Here is a 19,969-nt window from a genome sequence, read left to right as displayed (position 1 = left end):
ATAGTAATTGCTACAGATAAATTATACTCTAAAAAAATGACACGATAGATGAATGATAAATGTTGGAAGGAATGGAAAAAAGGAAAACAAATCCTACTTATTAGTTAGTTAGGATCTGTAAACACAAATTATCATAGTTTAAATTAGTAGATTACAGTTTAAAGAAGAGGCAGGTCCTGAGCAGGTGGTAAATGCTGGAGGCTGTTTTCAGCTTTGAGGAGGTCACTCCTTTCCTTGAGGTCACTTTCCTTTCCTTTTCCTCCTTTTGTGGAACCAACATTCGTGGCTTCCTTGGTTTAGGACCCACGGATATCTCTTTAGATATCTCAATTAACTCTTCATTATGTTGCATTTACCACTTTGAATTACAGCAGTGACATTTTGGGGCTTTTTTTTATAATTTTTGGAGTTTTGTTTCTCATTCAAATCATAGAATCATAAAATAGATTGCATTGGAAGGGACCTTAAAGATCATCTAGTTCCAACCCCCCTGCCACGGGCAGGGACACCTCCCACTAGACCAGGCTGCTCAAAACCTCATCCAGCCTGGCCTTGAACACTTCCAGGGACGGGGAATATTTTTAAAGCAGTAAAAAAGCAATAAAATATAGTGTAAAGATGCCAGGAAATACAAGGTAAATGTCTGTTATGAAAACATAATCTGTAACTGTAAAAAAAATACTTCAGAGTATTTCAGCAGATAAGGAAATTAGCCTCTATGCAAAAATACCATAAGAAATTTCAATAAAAATATTTTATTTTAGATTGTCTTCATAACAAACTAATATTTATCCATCCTTTTATTTTTAGGATGAATTGAATGCAGCATTACCCAATTTGGAATTTGATCAAAGCATAGTAGCTTAAACGTAACTTATCTTCACTTCCAGAAAAATAATACCTGAATATTGCAAAAAAACTTCCCAAATACTAAGAGAGGGAGTTAAGATGACTCATTTCTTTAGGCTCTTCCTGCGTACGCTCCCTCTGTACTCCTTTCCTTCTCAGGACAGTGGTAGTTTGAGTTGAGGTGATTTTCTGACGACAACAGCAGTGATCAGCTACACTTTTTACTTCTAAAGCTGCAGAAAATAATCTCTAGGTGATGCTGAAGTGGTGCCATTAGCGCTGTTGTTTCCGTCTCTCCTACCATGGGAGCCCCACCTTTTTGATTTGGACAAATATCTTTACTGGCCTAATGGGAGACAGCTAGTCTTATTAACACTAATGATTTAGAGCAGAGGTTTTTAATCCAGATTTTAGCATCTGAGCGGCTGTTGCTGTGCTCGGCACTGAGGAAGATATTATTCCCAAATTACAGCCTTTCAAATAAAAGATTAGCTTAAGAAAATTTTACAGATTCCATTTGCTAGCCTCGCACTTACTCCAACTCTAATCAAATACATGTTTGTGTGCCAGTGTTTCAGTTTTAATGGAATGAAAATCTCAGTAGTCAGCTTTGTCAAGGTTTTAACAGGAAAATAATTCTGATGCCAGTGTTATAAAAGCAAAAAACCAGCCCATCAGAAGAAACAAGGTTTCGTCTGCAAGGTTTGTTATTTCTCCACCTTGAAGTCTTTGAAGGCTGTATGTGGATTGTTTCATCCAGAATGCATATAACCTGTTAGATAACTTGATTGTTTTCATAAATAATTATAGTATCCACTTGGTTCTTACACCGATACTTTCACTTTTACCATTTGCCTGATTTAAAATATCATAAAAATAGATACTTAAGGCGACTTCTGGCTTTTTCAGACACACAAATTAATTTGACATTGTTAGCACAGATATTTCACTTACTTTCTGAGTCATCTTCTACATGATGAGAAGATAATTATATTCAAAAATAAAATTTAACAAGTTATCCATAGACATAATATAATTAACTGAAATATGCATAAAATTAAGAACATATGGACAGTGTTTATTGTTCAATCTTACTATTTAAAGGAAGGTACTGAAGGAAAACGGGATAAGGATTTATAGAATGCAATGCTCAAATACAACTAAATGGATTTACTTGGCAAAAACATGTCTTTAATAAATTGGAGCTTATCTTTTCTAATGAAATCTATTGAATTGTAGACCATTATACACATGGTATCTAGACCCAAATTGTATTTCAAATACTTGAAAGTATCAGCAGTATCAGGTACTGAGGGGCCTGGACCACTCAGGTCTTACATGTATTTTTGACAGTATTCCTTTAAAGATAGTTTTTTAATGAAAGCTATTCTGAAATTATTTGATAGACAGAATTCTTTGTCTGAATTCTGCCCAGTATCATTCATATCCTGGCAGTTTAGTCATAGGATAACAAGCAATTTTAAAACCAGTGAAGGAAGAAGAGGGAAGCTATCACTAAAATCCAAGTGGTTCATAGTTCCAAGTGCTGCCAAGAGCTTGTTCAGGGCTCAGTGCAGGGAACAGAATTACTGTTGTTTCATTGTTCTATTAAACTACTGCATGTATAGCAACAGTAATCAAACAGATATTTGTGTGTTGTTCTATTAAGCTCAGTAACCTGAACTAAAACACTTGGGGATGTTTAGTATAGGAAAAAACTTCTTGGGTAATAGCAGCAGCCAGGAAAGATATAACTGCACTAGACAGTAGTGGAGGCAGAACCCAAGTGATGTTTCCAACTTGTCAAGAAGGGTTTTTTAAAGAATGTTTTATGACTGTCTGAGAAATACAGTGAAACTTAAGTCTGCCAATATTAGTTTTCCCAGTCATTCATTGGCCCCTTTGTGGACTTCTAGCAATACAAATACATATATTTCTAGTGAGGACAATGTGTTTTGTTATAGCATTCATAACCATAACTGTTAACGGATGAAAAGCAGCCTAACCAAATGCACGGAACTAGAAAGAGAAGATGGACCCACTGATGACTCTAGGAGGGTGCACCTAGTAAGTCTAGTTTCATAGAAATGGTACCTAGATCAACAAGTTTCATAAAAATGGTACCTAGATCAACAACTTGAATCACAGACCTGTAAAATGTGTAATAAAGGGATCAATTATTCAGAAAGACCAAAAGGAAACCTCAAACATGTTCTTAGTTTATTAATTCTGGATGGGCAAAAGCAATAATCAAAGGAGTGTGGACTGTATCCAGAGAATGTGTGCTTTTAATTCTCAAATAAAGGAAAATGTTGACTTTAGGATCCTTATAATTGGGAGTTACATTAGTAAAAAAAAGTATCAGCAAAGGCTTCTGTCTTGTACAAACTAAAAATTAGTAGCAGAAGTTTCAGTACAGCAACATGTGATAAGGTTGCCTGCTGGAGGTGCTGGCTGATGTAACAATTTATTTTTCCACTTATACTGCATCAGTACCTCCAGCCCCTCCAGGAGCCCTGTGACTCCGTGGGTTACATTAACTCATCGTTCTCCAGACTCTTCCTTGAGAAAAGTTTTCTCCATGTCTACATTACAGTATATTTTATTTATGAATTTATGGTCAGGTACCTCGGTTCTGCTCTTCTGTTACTTAGATGCTCGGTGCTATAATCTACCGACTAAATTATTTCAATGATCTCAGTGGGGATTGTACACACTGATGCTGTGCTTTGAACCCACTCCAGAGATAAAGTCTTGAGGTGGCACAGGAGCAGGTTTACCCACCATGTCATTGGATTGCTAATTCAGATTTAGGAATACACAGTTTTATTTCTTTCCTCCAGTTTTCTACTGTAGATTCTTCAAGCGCTTTTTAACAGCCCCCTCTACCTTCATACAAGTTGTGATTTTTTGGGGGGTCATTTGAAAAGTAATCCATTATTTCATAAGATCATGACTTTGGCACTTTGTGTGTATGTGTGCAATTTCTACAAACTATTCCAGACAAGCAAGAAGCTTTAGGAGAAAGACTATTTGAGTGAATGCAAATGAATACAATATTTTGTCTCAAATCTAGACGTGGCAACTCCAGAATACAGGTGTCGCAAATTCATGAGGTAACGTAAGGAAGGCTACATGGCTTCAGGTACAGAAAACACAATTAGAACTCATTCCAGGCGCTGAAATTCACTCTTACAAATTGGTTTTCACAATCAAAATTATTACTATACTATGCCACAACCTTTTGCAAAGTAGACATCAAATCATCATTTCTTACTTGGTAGCACTGCTCCTTAACCAGATCTGCCTTCCTTCTGCCATTCCCTCCCTCCAGCCATTCAAACCTCTCCACTGTGCTGTACAGGGCATCAGTTTAAGCAGCTGGTCCTGCTGCAGAAGGACTTGGAAGAAAGAAAAGAACATTACTTTCAGCTGATGCGCTGCAGGCCTTCATAAGGAGACGTGTTGTACAGTGGAGATTTTGGTTCAGGCAGCAGGGACTACATCAGCCAGCACTGGCACCAAAGACATTCATAGGGAACCAGAGTCTTAAATTTCAAAGTAGTTTTAGTCTGAAATAATATTATGACACTTACCTTGCAAAAAATCATAAGCAGCATTCTTTTCCACATGGTCTTGATCATACAGCCTGTTTCTTTTTACTTAAAAGGCTTGTGGTTTTTATTCACAGCTCATGCACAGTCAATAAATGCAACCTAACCTGCTTTGGTACCTAACATTAACCTTCAGCACAGTAAACTGTCAGTAAGAAAGAATTGTGCTTGTTCCTCCCGTAATTCAGTTGCTGTCATTTAAGCAGCATTAATCGTATGAAAACTTCTTTTTCATTTAATGGAAGTGTTTGCTGTTATAAAGTTGGATTACTGATACATGAAAAATATGGGAAGATAAAATGTATTAACTAGTAAAATATAAGTTTACAATTTTCAAGACTACTTCATAGAATATGCATTTTTACTTGCTGTTAAAAGAAGATACACTGTTAAAACACTTGTATCATTATTTTCTAACTGGGAGAGTCTAAGGACATTGGCAGAGCAGTGTTTGTAGGCAGAAGTACTGTCTTTTCCTACACCAGCAGGAAAAAGCTGAAAAATAATTTATAAAATATGTAAATAAATTCTGAGGAATTGCTTTTAACTTTTATTCAGCTTTGAAATATGCTGCTTCTATTTCAGGCCTGGAAAGTGTTTCTAAGCAAATGTTGGGGTTTTTTTCTTTTGGTACAATCTAGTTTTCCTAAATTATCTAATTTTCTTTTATAGGTCATTCTTATGCAAGAGGCTAAAAGTAATTAAATTTGCAGGATGAAAACATGGCACAGGCACTGCTGGTACCACCAGGACCTGAAAGCTTCCGCCATTTTACTAGAGATTCTCTCGCAGCTATTGAAAAGCGTTCTGCAGAAGAAAAAGCTAAAAAGCCCAAGCAAGAACATACAGATGACGATGACGAAAATGGTCCAAAACCAAACAGTGACTTGGAGGCAGGAAAGACACTGCCATTTATTTACGGTGACATACCTCCAGGAATGGTATCTGAACCTTTGGAAGACCTGGACCCATATTATATCAATAAAAAAGTGAGTGAGTAATCTTTTGCTCAAAATAAAATATAATTTTCTACATTTGAGAAGTTTAATCACAAATATAATAGTTAGAGCCATCAAGCCACTAAATATATGGAAACATCCTTTAATCTAACAGAACTGATTTACAGTCTTCTATATTGTGACTCCTTCAACATCTGTGGAGTTACTTCTTATTTACCTGTAAGGAAGATCTAGCTTCCTTGAGCTTGCCTGAACCTGGGAACATGACTGAATTTTCCTGATTTCAATGTAGCAGTAAGACTGGATATGACAAACAAGGTTTTCCAAGCATGATTTTGCAGGGGAGATGGTTGTAGATAACCAGGTAGCATCCGCACAAGTTAGTGAAATAATGAACTCTCACCATATTCTTTGCTTCTGTTACAGCTATACAACATATGTAAACATATATCTATCTATATATGTACAAAATATATCTATATACATATATTTAGCATATAAAGACTCTGTGTAAATCTTGGGTCATACAGAAGTACCACAATGAAAACTGTTGCTTTCAGTGCTTGGGATTGCTATGATAGTTCTCTGCTGCACAGCTGTCAATTAGAAGTCTATGGCAGATACCAGAGAAAAGCTAGGTTTTAAGGAATTGAAAAAAAGACAGTTTTGTTGCTCTGAAGACTAACTGAGAGTTTTCATGCAGAACAATCAGAGCAAAGGGTTATGTGTTGTGAGAGAAAAGTGATATGCCTGCGTTTCGTATGCAAGGCTATAACACGGCTGGACCATTAATAGCATAGTTGTGCTCCACGAAGAATTTAAACTCCTAAAAGAGGTGTACTTCCCCTTCTGATTTGCACAGTCATACAAAGTCCTCATTTTCACGTGAACGGCAAACCAGGGACTTATAGAAAGGCTAGTTCAAACAGATCCATTCAAGTAAAAAGTTTGCCCCTTGACCTTTTTAAAAGTCAGGATCTGCAGTAGAGTATATGGTTTTTGATCTCACAGCAATGATACACACAATCTGGAAACAGACTACCTTTATATTACTTAAGAGAATGACAAGGAACAAAAAAGTGTATCTCTGTAGCTGGGATTAGTTGTAGACTGTGTTAAATTCCTCCAGGATCTGAAATAGTCCAGCCTGTGAATAATTAAAAATACCTTATGTCCTGCACAGATTAATAAAAGGTACAGCTGACAGTAAGAGCGGGTTCTGCTCTGTACTCTCTATCTGCTGATTTCTGCATGCTCCTTTAGCAGCAACAAGACGTTCTCCCAGTTCCTGACAGACCTGCAAAGTGTTGTTGGTAAAGAGAGTGAAGGAAGATGAAGCTGTGGATAATAACTCTAAATTCAAACATGCAGACAGTGTTTCTTGGACAAGTGCTTGGATTTATCTTTCCTTGTCTCTGAAACAGAGAAGGAAACGGACACAGTTGCTCTGATAACGATTTGAAGCATCCCAGCCTGCCATCGAGATAAGAAACGATGTTGAGCAACTATAAAAAAATGAAGACATAAAATATATTAAACTGTAAAGAAAGTTATTTTGTTTGTTAGGAAAAAATCATGCCAATAGTGCTCTGAATTTTGTGGCTAAATTTGTGGTTGCCTTTGGTTCGCAAAGCGGTTTTAAAAATTATGGCTTCAGTAATAGGAATGGAAAATAAAGGAAAATCCATATCTAATTGCATAAGCTGACAGTTGCCAAAGTTAAAAAAGCAGTGCTGTAGATAATACAAATATTAACGTTATTAAGGAAATTTTTAAAAATGAAAGCTCAGAGAGGGAGTGTTGCCAAGGGTTATTTTCATTTATATTGTTTTGGTTATATCAACAGCTCCATGAAGATTCTTGCTTACAATATAATTGTGTGTACTAAACCCTTTTCTTGAATAGCTCCAAAACAATTTAGGAGTAAAGTAGCATAAATAAGTCCAGGACTAAAGTTTTCTAAACAAGTCTTCTACAAATGAAGTATCAGAAAACCTGAGAAGTGCTGAAGAATACTTTCTAACCTCCAATGATCAGAAAAATCAGGCTGATTTTTTGGAACAAAAGTGTAAAAACTGAGGCTGCTGATGGACTTGCTAGTCTATGAGAGTAATTAAACAGCAGAATCTTTTGTCACAGGTAACATCTGTATTTATGTTACATACCAGCCTAATGTGCTCAACAGAAAACAAACGGACATCTTAAATTATGACCTAGAATTAGTCATCCCTCCTCCAGTTTATAGCAGAAACTATTCTTAATCATCGACTTGTCAATGCGGGGAGAATCACATGTGAATTGGAGTCTGTCTTCAGGCTCAGCTGCAGCAGTGACCCTGGGACAGGCAGCTTCTTTCTACCATTTCTAGGGGGTGAAGGACTGTAGGGAAGAGAGCAATGCCAGTGAGAGTAAGTCCACTCTCTGTCATCCTCAGTGCTACGCCTGATGTTATTCCGTGAACAGGCACCGGCAACACTCTTTACCTGTCTTCTTTCCCCCTGTAGAGAGGTGTGCCTTCTCTCCCAGAGACGGCAGACCAGGCCGTAAAGGCAGTAAAGGCCACAGAGAGGGCAGCATTTTTCTGATCGCAGCCCAGTTTTTACAGAGAATGGAAATCAACATGGAGAACAGTGATACGATATAGCTCTGCTGAGAGCATAACAAAGACTCTATTATGGTAACACAAAGCAGAGCCATTACCATTGACAAAGAGCGAAAGGAATGAAGAATAGGCATGCCCTGAAGAAATTTCAAACCGCGCCAAAGATGCAAGTAAACCTCACACACGAATACACTTGGAATAAAAATGAAAACACTTAGGCGATGACTGCCAACAGGAACAGAATGAAGCTGAACACGAACCATAGGTCAACTTTTAAAAGATAATAATGACCTAAATGTGGTGCTCGCATATAGGGAAAATAAGAGCATATTGTTAAAAGCGAAAACAGCATTTTTTTGAAGGAAAGATTTGTGGTTACAGGATGCCAAATTCTGGTGTACATCTGTCTCAGACTGCTCAGAATGATGTCAGCTGGCAATTTATTAATCCCTCTTATTTTTTCACAGATACATTTTTAGAAGATACATATAGTTTTTATTGGTAGCATTTAAAACTCTAAAATGAGAGCAAAATAATTTTAAAATTATGGTTAATTGTTTAGTGACAGGTGTTTATCCTTGTCACCATATATATGTGTACATAATTCTGTCAAGTATTTGTTCCAAATACAAACTGGCGTTTAGAACTGCCCTTTTGCTGTTTTGGTTTTGTTAGTGTTTGCTCACAAGGTAGAATGTATTTGATTAATTTGAAACTCTGACTTTAATCGAGGATTTTGTTAGAAATAAAATTGAAAATATTTTAGCCATGAAATGCCACATTTTGCCATTATTGATAAACTGGAATTGGTGATGATAATTCCCAGCAATTTTAATAATACCAGAATTCAGACCACAAGCTGGGAAATTTAGCAAATTGGAGAGTTGGCTGCGGAAGACTTACTCCACTGTATCAGTTATTTTCCTACCACAGGTAGACAGTAGAATGGACCTTGAACCTCCCAGTCACAGAATGGAATCCTTTAGAATGAGGTAAAGGTATTTATGTAGTCAACACTGGATTTTAATTTTGTATTTCTTTTTTGCAGACTTTCATAGTATTGAATAAGGGAAAGGCAATTTTCCGATTCAGTGCCACATCTGCCTTGTACATTTTAACTCCTTTTAATCCCATCAGAAAAATTGCTATCAAGATTTTGGTACATTCATATCCTTTTTTCTTAATGTTGATTCAAGCGTTGCCATTTAAAACTATTTAATTACCGAAATAATACTTTTCATACAGATATACAGATTATGTCTATGTGGGTGTACGATGCTAACTAAACATATGCTGGTCACACTTAAAAAGCAGCAATATCACATGTGAATTGCAGTATGATCTTCATTCCTACTGAGAGAATTCTCTACTGAACCACCTAAAGCTGTCAGAGTTTAAATATCAGGCTTTATATGCAAAAGGAGACCTGATCCCACACTAAGCCCTGCAGCTAAGGCCAAATTAGTAACAAACCATTGCACTTGAACATATCTAAGGTCACACTTTTTCCAAGACCAGTGGTACTATTCATGAGCTAGACTCACTTAGCAAGGACAAAAGAGCATGAGGAAAGAGCTGCTTTTTCAGGCGTACTTTTTCAGCATTGTGTTTTCAGCATTGAGGTGGGTGTCCTATAAAAGATCCAGGTCAGGATAAAGGAGAATATTTTCAAATATATTTCTGTCATGCCCAAAGAATTACTTGGGAGTAAACAACCACAACCAAGTTGCCTCTTGCGTAAAGATCTTTTAGAGTGATCCCCGTGGCTTCAATGAGTATTTATGTTTGGGTACTCATTTCATATTTTTACATACTTAAGGATGTGTTTAAGTTTCACTTAAATCCTAAACCTGCCATAATTATAAAAGTAATGCATTGTTTTACAGTAAGTGCACCATAACATGCCAGATGGCCTACTATTTAAAATAGATAAAATCATGTTCAAAGCTTTATTTTCAGATTTTATTTAGAATGTCACATTATTTGTACATATTTTTATAAACTTAATATTTTTAATGTGTTATAAAACTGTCATAATTTTTTGAGTTACATGCCTTGACTATAATCTACATTATTCAGCATGCTTATCATGTGCACTATTTTGACCAACTGTGTATTTATGACCATGAGTAACCCTCCAGACTGGACAAAGAATGTAGAGTAAGTTAAACATTTTTACTTCTTCATATTGATGTCTTTGGTTTTGTGTGGCTCCAAACAAGAAGCATTTATGGAAAGCTGCATGACTCTGGGCTATTCCAGAGTCATGAAGAATCAGATTCCATGAGATCATCAATATCTTTCTGGTTTCCTCCTAAGTAATTTAAATGGTTTAAGACTAATGCCTTGTTCTTTAAAATTATGTCTGAGGAATATCTGAACTTCTACTGTGAAGTACTAACACGAGCTCTTGTCCTTGGGTGTTCTGAGCCATAAATTGGAAAAGGAGCTCCGGAACTTCAAATGTGCATGTAAAATTGTTGCGTGTCATTGGTGAGGCCAGCCTTATATTGCTTGAGTATCCGTGATGTTAGCACAGTGGGACATTCAGTGTAGCTCACTGATGTGAACTCACAAGTGCCAGCCACAGCAAGCACACACAACACCCAAACCGCAAGAAACTCAAACCAATGAGGAAAGAGTCTTACCTGTGAAGGAGTAACAAAGAGCTGATAGAAGTAAGGAAACCACAAAGAACCTCTGTTTCCTTTCTTGTTCATGGTTATACATGCGTGTTTGTTCTCTAACAAAATACAGATGCACGTTTTTCTTTGAAATACTACTACTCATGAAAAACCTGGTACTAACCAGTTGTGGTTTCTTTCATTCCCTCCTGTTCTCCAATGGCCATTATTGATTTCTATTTATTTATTTCACTGCATTAAAGAATCTTCCCTGAATGCTATATTTAGAAACGGCACTAGTAGTCACATGTTCCCAGTCTGCTCAACAGTGACTATGGCTTTTTAGGGTTGCTGAGAGTTGGAAAGGAGAGCAGTAGGGTCTGTAGGTAGATTTCCTTTATTCTGGGGGTTCACACAGACCCATGTGGGTCTCAGGAAGTCCCTGCATTACACTGGTTATAACTGACTCTTGCATGTTTTTAAATCAATGGTTGTTCCCACACTCGGTAAATTGGTAATCATCTCCACACCTTCAAGAATAATAGTCTGGGCATGCTTTCTTATATTTAACGATTATTTATTAAATAAACCTGTATTATAGGCATGAGTATAGTTATTATCCAGAACTGATTTTCACAAAACTGTCTGATTTTGACATTAAAAAAAAAGTCTTCATTTTTTGGAACACTTAGACATCTACCTGATTTGTGAATGCAAGCAGAGGCTGCCCTGTGAGTGCCAGAGAATGTACATATAAATATCAAAGTCTGAAATGTATCAATAAATACTAGAATCTGAAATTATTTGCAAGCACAAAAACTGAAATTAAATCAACCTTTTATAAAATGAAGAGTATATATATGTTGGGTTCAAATTTCATCTACTGAACACAACTACATTCTTAAGTGTTGGGGGCAAGTTAAATTAATTATTTCCTCCTTTCACTTCTGAATAGTTTTTCTTTTCTTTTTTTGTAAGTCATCTTTGATAAAGAATGTCACTGTCTTTTGCGTAAATTTGCAAAAATCCATAATTCCTGCTTTGATGCTTTTCAGGTACACTTTCACTGGAATTTATACCTTTGAATCACTTATCAAAATTCTTGCAAGGGGATTCTGTTTAGAAGGTTTTACTTTTCTGCGTGACCCATGGAACTGGCTTGACTTCAGTGTCATTTTAATGGCGTAAGTTGTTCAAGAACTTTTTTAACTTTTAGGGCATGAAATTAGTGGCAAATTATATTATAATAAATATATTGATTTAAAATTATTTAGTTTCTGCAACCTGTGAAGTTTAGACAACGTATCACATATTTTAGTACTTAAATCAAATTAAAACATGGCAGGAGCCAGCAGAGAGTGTCGTCCACTAGTGTAATTACTGCTGAAGCACACTAATTTCATGTCCTACAGTTTTCTGCTCACCAGAATGGAAGCCATCCCTTTGACTTCATGTCACTGTCCTATTATAAGCTAACTAGTTTAATTAGCTGTTCAAATACAAATCAGTGAGTTTCACGTCAATGACATTTAAGCAAAATTGATGAAAATAAAGAATTATAAAATCGAGTTGTACTGAAGAGACAGGTAAATTTTGAAGTTTGATTGCTAATATTGCCACAGAGGTTTTGAAGACCCACGTAATTAGTATAAGCTCTGCCTCAATTTTGAATAACTGTGATTTAATTCTACAGGTATGTAACAGAATTTGTAAACCTAGGCAATGTTTCAGCTCTTCGAACTTTCAGAGTATTGAGAGCTTTGAAAACTATTTCTGTAATTCCAGGTAAGAAGTAGTTGGTGTAAGGTGTTAGGCCCCTCGTATCTCCAACTGTTATTTGTGTGCTGTCATTGTGTTTGTGTGTGAACTCCCCTATTACAGATATGTGACAGAGTTTGTGGACCTGGGCAATGTCTCAGCGTTGAGAACATTCAGAGTTCTCCGAGCTTTGAAAACAATATCAGTCATTCCAGGTGAGAGCTAGGTTAAACACCGAGGCTGACTTTCATTCCATTGAAGTCAAATTCACTTCTTTTGAGCATAAGTCTTGCTGTTTGCTGCTCGTGTTGCCAAAAAAAAAAAAAAACCAACAAAAGGCACGGATCATAACCCTGGATTATGATTCTTTGCCTTTCCAGCATTAGCTTCTTTTATTTGGCAAAATCAGCCTTTGAGTTTAACAGATTCTTGCATGAAACATAAAATATGAGGCCTATGGGTTATTTTGCTTTGTTTTTCTGCATTTTATTATAACAAGTTGTCTCTTTTACATTAAATAAGCTTTAGTGCTATGGCTTTCTTGATTTTGAATTTTTTCCTTTATTTTACCACTTAAAATTGACATTAGTCTTAAAAACAACCAAGTAAAAATAAAAAAGCTACCAAAAAGGAGATAAACATTGCACAGGAAAATTTATCAAATGCAAATGATTTTTTTTCCTCAAAATTACTTGCAATTATAACTCATACTATCTTCATGCTGTTGCGAAGTCATATTTAATATTAATTTTTTTTCCTCAAAATGACTTGCCATTCTATCTCATTCTATCTTCATATTGTTGTGAAGTCATACTTAGTATTAACTGGAAACTGAATTATTGGCAGAATATTAAATGCAGAGAAAAACTAAGAAATAAAATCAAATCTATATCAGGAAAGCATGATTGATAAAATTTCCTGCTTGAGAATAACATTATATATTCAGTTTATTGGACTATATGTTCATTGCATATTCATACAAAAGAATCTTTTTCTTTCATTCATCTTCACAATGTCTAAGGCTGCTCATGAAAAGCTTTACTTTTTGAGAAATAAAAAATAATTTAAGTGTCTGCATGATGTCTTAATTGTATGGGAAGGGCAAAGATACTCTTTGATAAATCTATGGATCTTTTCTCTTTGCAGGCCTAAAGACTATTGTGGGAGCCCTAATTCAGTCCGTGAAGAAGCTCTCAGATGTTATGATCCTGACCGTGTTTTGTCTGAGTGTATTTGCACTAATAGGGCTGCAGCTGTTCATGGGCAACTTGAGGAATAAATGCCTGCAGTGGCCTCCAGACAATTCGACTTTTGAAATAAATGTTATATCCTACTTTAATAGCACAATGGATGAAAATGGTACATTTGTTAACATGACAGTGAGCACATTTAACTGGAAGGATTACATTGAGGATGAAAGTAAGAATGATTGATATAACTATTTTCAATATATTCTTGGCTATAGTATGTAACAATTTGTGATCAAACAAAGAATATTGAACAGTTTATATTCCTGCCTTATGTGGAACTGCTTACAGTCACTGACTGACAGATATCAAATACATACAATAAACAAGTAAAACAAGCAGAAGGGTTCCTAAACAAATTACAAAGTGATCAGCAGCTAGCCACTCTGATTTTATTGCAATTTATTTTTATTTTACTTTGTAGTACTTTCAGGTTCATTTGATTTATTCACATATATTTCTAATGCTTTCTACACAGCTCATTTTTACATTTTGGAAGGACAAAGAGATGCCCTACTTTGTGGTAATAGCTCTGATGCAGGGTAAGACCCTTTCAAAAATCCTCTGTTGTGTTCTGTAGAAAAAGCAATAACATGGAACCTGTCCATAGTATTCACAACTCCATATTTAGCAGTGTTACAGAATTTAAAGAGTTTTGCTGCTAAATAATGATTTCTTACTCAAGTCAAAATATTTTACTCTCTGGCTAAACAAAATACCCATTAACAGCCTTTCTTCCTGCTTGATTGGAAAATTATGTTGGTGTTAATGATAAAACCTGAACTCTTGTAAAGTCTGTTTTGGAGATGTACTGATTGAAAAAAGTAAGATGAAAGCAAAGGTTAGAACTGAGAAAGAGAATACGTAAAATATTAAGAAAGCACAGTGGTGACTTCATAGTTCAGGACTGAATCTTTTTTTTCAAGCCTAACTCTTCTTCATTACTGGCAAATTCTGCCATACACATGTGCCCAGTTATGAGCCCAGAATTGTTAGCTGAACTTCGATACCTTACTGGCAACAGTGAAGAAGCTTATTAAAATAAAAATATCTCAGCATTATGTGGGAGATCCCTAACAGTACAATTGGATTTAGCTAATAATACTGTTTAATCTGTCTGTAACCTTAACAACATTTTAGCAATTATTTCTGCCAGGAAATTATTCATTTGGAATAAAGATTCTATTTGCAAAATGTGGCTGAGGAGAATTTAAATATTTAGGTCATTTCAACCAGTGAGCGGATGAAAAGGGTATCTTTCATTTACTGTGTTATTAGTTCGTTTCTTATGACTTTTTTTTCTGAACGAATTAAATTGTAATTCATGGATTTCCTGTGGAAAAATAATGCATATTCTTCCAAAAGATAACAAATATCTTCTAGAAGGAAATAAAAGTTATGACTAAGTAACCTCCTGTTTGGGTTTCACATAGGCAGTGTCCAGAGGGATATATATGTGTGAAAGCTGGTAGAAACCCCAACTATGGTTACACAAGTTTTGACACCTTCAGTTGGGCTTTTTTGTCACTCTTTCGGCTAATGACTCAGGACTTCTGGGAGAACCTGTATCAGCTGGTAAGAAATTTTTGTGACATAAAAAGTAAACTGTAGGTGACATACAAAATTATATAAATAGGCTTATTTGTACATGAGCTGAAAGCATAATGCTATTGCAGTATCAAAGATAAGTGGTGGAATAATATATAGATACACTTTCTACTCCCTAGACGCTACGTGCTGCTGGGAAAACATACATGATATTTTTTGTCCTGGTGATTTTTCTGGGCTCTTTCTACCTGATCAACTTGATCTTGGCTGTGGTTGCCATGGCCTACGAAGAGCAGAATCAAGCAACCATGGAAGAAGCAGAGCAGAAAGAGGCAGAATTTCAGCAGATGCTGGAACAACTGAAAAAACAACAAGAAGAAGCTCAGGTAATGGTGGAAATTGTACTTTCTGAACAGCCTTGGTGTGAGGTTTTCTTACCTGAAAGTAAAATATATGCAGGAATTTAGCTCCGTGAGTCAGAAGTCTCTCTAATTTCTGGACTGATTTTCTATTGCTTTTCATCTGGCATATAGTCATTTTCAACAGGACAATATATATATTCATACTATGAACTTTCAAACTATCCTTTCCTGCTGTAGAGAGATGTCTCATCATTCCTGAAATACTGGGCATTGAATATAATATGTTTTGCCGGATAATTACCAGTCATCTGTGTTACATAACCCTAGCCTCTTGCCATTACTCACACCACCCTTTTTTGTAAGCTTACAGCAGCCCATCAACTTCCCAAACATATCTTCCACTGCAGAATCTCATAGCAATCCCATAGCAATCTCCCAGACAGTTCTTTCTACAAAGAGTACTGGACACACTCTCAATTATTCCTTTATTTGATGGCTACCTGAACTGGTTTTCTTAATGAACTAAATCAGCTAGGCTGACAACTGTAGTCGAAGCTACTGGTCCTGAGTTTTGGGATGGCTCTTCACTCCAATAAGTAATCTCATCCCTTTCCATCAGAGAGGAAACCTAAACTTTTTCTTCTCTCTGGCTGCAGCAGCAACAGGCAATAAATGTACCTCTGTGTATCTATAACAAAGACCTAGAGTGCTGTTACAGAGGGAAATGTGGGAGGGGAAACATGAAGAAGGAGGGAAGGAGAGCATGAAGACTTGTCTAGATGGTGTACCTGTTGCCGGTGAAGGTAGAAGGAAAGTGAGGAGAGTGTCCTTGCTGTGAAGACAGTGAGGGAAGACTGGATTCAACTACTTGCAGGCTGCTAGTTGGATTATGATACATTAACTCTTATGGTGGATATTAGGGATTCATTTTCTCTGTAAGGACTCTGAAGGAATCAGCCAAATCGGAGCATGATGTGGGGCTTTTCTCAAGAGAAAATGGGGAAGCAGGTCTGAAATAAATGAAAAAGCCCTATGGTTATACTTTTCTGACTACCATAATTTTAGACCAGTGTCTTGTGCAGCCAGTCTTTAAGGAATAGTGATGCTATTGTTCTGCTGAAGTTGACGCTTCAAGTAGCTCATGCTACTAAACAATGAGGAGCTATACAACTCAATAGTTTATCTTAAGTTCAATTTATTTATATATATTTGCATACTCTAACCCTTGAGTAAAACCAGCAGTATTACCACAGTGATAATAAAAACAGTTGATAAAAGCCTATAAAATTGTTCATTTTTGGCCTGTTAAGAGTACTTTGCTTTGTAACCTGACAGGCGACAGCAGCAGTAGCAGCAGCATCAGTTGCATCAAGAGATTTCAGTGGTATAGGGGGATTAGGAGAACTCTTGGAAAGTTCTTCAGAAGCATCAAAGTTGAGCTCAAAGAGTGCTAAAGAAAGAAGAAACAGAAGGAAGAAAAGAAGACAGAAAGAAATGTCTGAAGCAGAGAACAGAGGAGATATTGATAAGTTCCCCAAGTCAGAGTCAGAAGATAGTATCAGAAGGAAAAGTTTCCGCTTCTCCACAGAAGGAAGTCAACTGACATATGAAAAAAGGTTTACATCTCCTCACCAGGTACAGCACTCTTTTTTTATTAAAGCATGTTCATCTACTCTCATTTGCTCTTGACTGACATTACAGCTCCTGTAGCAGCTTTACATATTGGAAGTTATGTAAAAGATGAGCGACAGTGTTAGTTTGATATGATTTGACCCATTCTATTAGCAAAGGGATAAAAAGAACATACCAAGGACAACAGTAAACTTAATTAAAACATTTCTGAAAATGTGTTTCTGAAGATGTATCTGGTAGATTGGAGAAAGAATCAAAGATTCTTTGATTAGTATTCATATAGATATGAATACTAGATTCTCTGTTCTGCATCCATTTCAAAACTATGTAAATATGTGGTTTTTTAGCAGACCCCATCGTCAAAATACCCTGAATAGGAAGTTACACACTGCCATTAGTTTCTGTTGCTTTCCTTAGCTTCTTTAAATGGTAGGTAATGAGAAAAGTAGCTGTAGTACTCCACAACAAAGACAAAATGTATAGGGATCATTTGGGCTCGTATTTATAAGAATTTAATCATACTGTTCTTTTTCATTAAAAATTCATTACACAAGATGGAGAATCATTGCAATCGTAGAAAAAATAGTTTAGGAAGGACCTCTGGAAACCATTTAATCCAAACTTCAAAGCTCTACCCCCTTAAATCAAAGGATCACTTCCATCACTTAAGGATACCTTTGCTTATTTCAAGTCTACACACAGTTATGGTATTTGTAGAAAAATCACTCAAAATGCACCTCTTCAAAATTATCATGTCTGGTCTCAGCTAACAGATGACATTTAGCTACCAGTACTACCCAGGTTTAACTGCCAATGTTTATCTTATTTAACGGTCATATCAAGCGTGTTAGTTTAGAGACTGATAAAAAATATGAGATTCAGTGGCAGAAACACTTCACACTGAAATACATGCACTGAGGGGAGGAAAGCTTAATTTGAGACAAAGCCTCTGTAATTAGTCAAGTATAAGGGGTGATGCCTGGTCTGAAAAAGATACATTTGCATTTCTAAGGAAGTGAAATAATGTTTATTATAATTAAGAAGAATGACCAGGTTGTTCTCTGGATAAGAAATTTTAAAAAATGTAAGGGAAAAATACTAAATGTAACTCAACTCCTTTGAGTAATAGTGTAAAAGTATATTTCCAGTCTAATAAAATGTACTATTAGTTTTGGGACAAAGCTGCTCCAAAAAAATCTTTCATTAATTGGAGTGGGCTTTGAGTCAGGCTGGTGCAAAGGAGCTGCAGCCAAAGATCTAATCTTAGACTGCACAGTTCTGTCTCAGATATATATATGAGTCCGTACCTCATAGATGAGGATGGTTGAGTGACTTGAGCGTGCTAAAGAGTCACTGACAAAGTCTGAGCAGAAAGGAATTTCTGACTGCTAATCCAGTTCTTTAACAACTTGATAATAGGCCTCTCTGTTGTCTAGTCTAAATTCCCAGATGCTCTTTTACATAGTTCTGGTGAAGAGATTGATTAACAATATATTATGTTTATATTAAATACATTTTTGGTGCACAGAAAAATTACTTAATATAGAAGCAGGTATACTAAGGGGAGGAGAAATTGAGACAAAGAGATTCCATAGACAGTAAACTTTCTGTAGCTTTATTAACATGCAGTAAAGCATTGTTGCATGTATTTGTTCATACTCTGAAACTCGCAGAAAGCTTTCATCCTGGCAATTGTAAGGAAGAACTGTGAAACTTCCACAGAAACTTAAGTAGCTTGGGAAAGCAAGGCACTTCAAATGACTTTTGATAGCATTAAAATGAAATGTGAATTCATGTTGCAGAATAAATAATTATAATCCATTAAAATCAAGTGAAAACAAATATTGTATATGTCTTAGATTGGAAAGAAAAGAAGGAAATGGTGCAATAGACAGGAAACAGCTCATCTTGAGACATCATGAATTACACAGCAGGGAGGAAATAAGTGATCATCTGAAATAATTTTTTTAAAATTAATTTAACATTTTAAAATACAGAGAGACCTTTATCAAGTAAATAATCTAAATGAGGATAATTTATTAATGAAAGACTGTCTGGGTAATTGTTTTTGCAGTTGTAAAAATGCTTTGGGGCATACATTGTCTGCATATAACTGAAATAAAACCGAGCTGCCATAAGAGTGGAAGGATTACGGGCACAAAATCAGTAAAGGAAGAGCTGATTTCCCTTCTTAGCCTTGCAGTTAGCTCCCTGGTGAAACAGGGTGGCAGAGCATGAAACAACACGGTAGAATGGTACGGGGAGATAATCTGCCCATTTGGGTCCTGTAGAGATTTTGTCCTTTGCTACAATACTCCATGTGCAAATGAATGATGCAGCCTGCAAAAAAAGCCAAACTTTCCTTTCATACCTTACTTTCCAAGAGCACATAGGCACATATATTTCTGCCTTTACATGTGTTAGAATTGCCATCATTTTGGCTTATATTTTTTGTCTCAATCCAGCAGGGACTTCCAGAGCAGGCATTACTCCTACTAAATCCCTGAGGGGTCTGATCCATTTAGCCATGCGCAGAGCATGATAACACATATTGGAAAGACTGGACAACAAACGAAACAGCAGCCATGGAAACATTCTCTAAAAAAACAAGGGTAGCAATGGTAGTCAGAAGAAACCTAGTGAATGTGTGATTTTTTTGAAGGACTGTAGGTTGGCCAAATACATTTACAAAGAAATGTACAAAGGGGGCAGTAATTAGTTTACCGCTGTCAGAATTCGGTGTCATGCTCTATAGCAGCTAGACTATTTTAGAT

The 19,969-nt window shown here is 36.2% G+C and overlaps 1 protein-coding gene across 16 annotated transcripts in view; it reads left to right on the top strand.

Moving 5' to 3' along the window:
• The first annotated feature begins 5,185 nt into the window (after positions 1–5,185).
• The window catches only part of LOC128912499 (sodium channel protein type 2 subunit alpha-like), a 60,946-nt gene continuing 46,162 nt past the window's right edge, over positions 5,186–19,969 (top strand). For 4 of the 16 annotated variants that reach the window (XM_054208516.1, XM_054208510.1, XM_054208501.1 and 1 more), the window contains exons 1-10: positions 5,186–5,452; positions 9,073–9,191; positions 10,095–10,184; positions 11,704–11,832; positions 12,530–12,621; positions 13,553–13,825; positions 14,132–14,195; positions 15,087–15,228; positions 15,381–15,587; positions 16,899–17,198. In XM_054208516.1, coding sequence (XP_054064491.1) covers positions 5,186–5,452; positions 9,073–9,191; positions 10,095–10,184; positions 11,704–11,832; positions 12,530–12,621; positions 13,553–13,825; positions 14,132–14,195; positions 15,087–15,228; positions 15,381–15,587; positions 16,899–17,198 — 1,683 coding nt within the window. Of the gene's footprint in view, positions 5,453–9,072; positions 9,192–10,094; positions 10,185–11,703; positions 11,833–12,341; positions 12,434–12,529; positions 12,622–13,552; positions 13,826–14,131; positions 14,196–15,086; positions 15,229–15,380; positions 15,588–16,898; positions 17,199–18,135; positions 18,159–19,969 lie in introns of all 16 variants that reach the window. The other 12 variants (XM_054208517.1, XM_054208502.1, XM_054208500.1 and 9 more) reach the window with 6 other exon arrangements.

The sequence above is a fragment of the Rissa tridactyla genome, chromosome 7 (genome assembly GCF_028500815.1).
Source record: "Rissa tridactyla isolate bRisTri1 chromosome 7, bRisTri1.patW.cur.20221130, whole genome shotgun sequence".
NCBI lineage: Eukaryota > Metazoa > Chordata > Aves > Charadriiformes > Laridae > Rissa > Rissa tridactyla.
The sequence above is the reverse complement of the archived record's forward strand: the minus strand, read 5'-3'. Positions and strand labels throughout refer to the sequence as shown.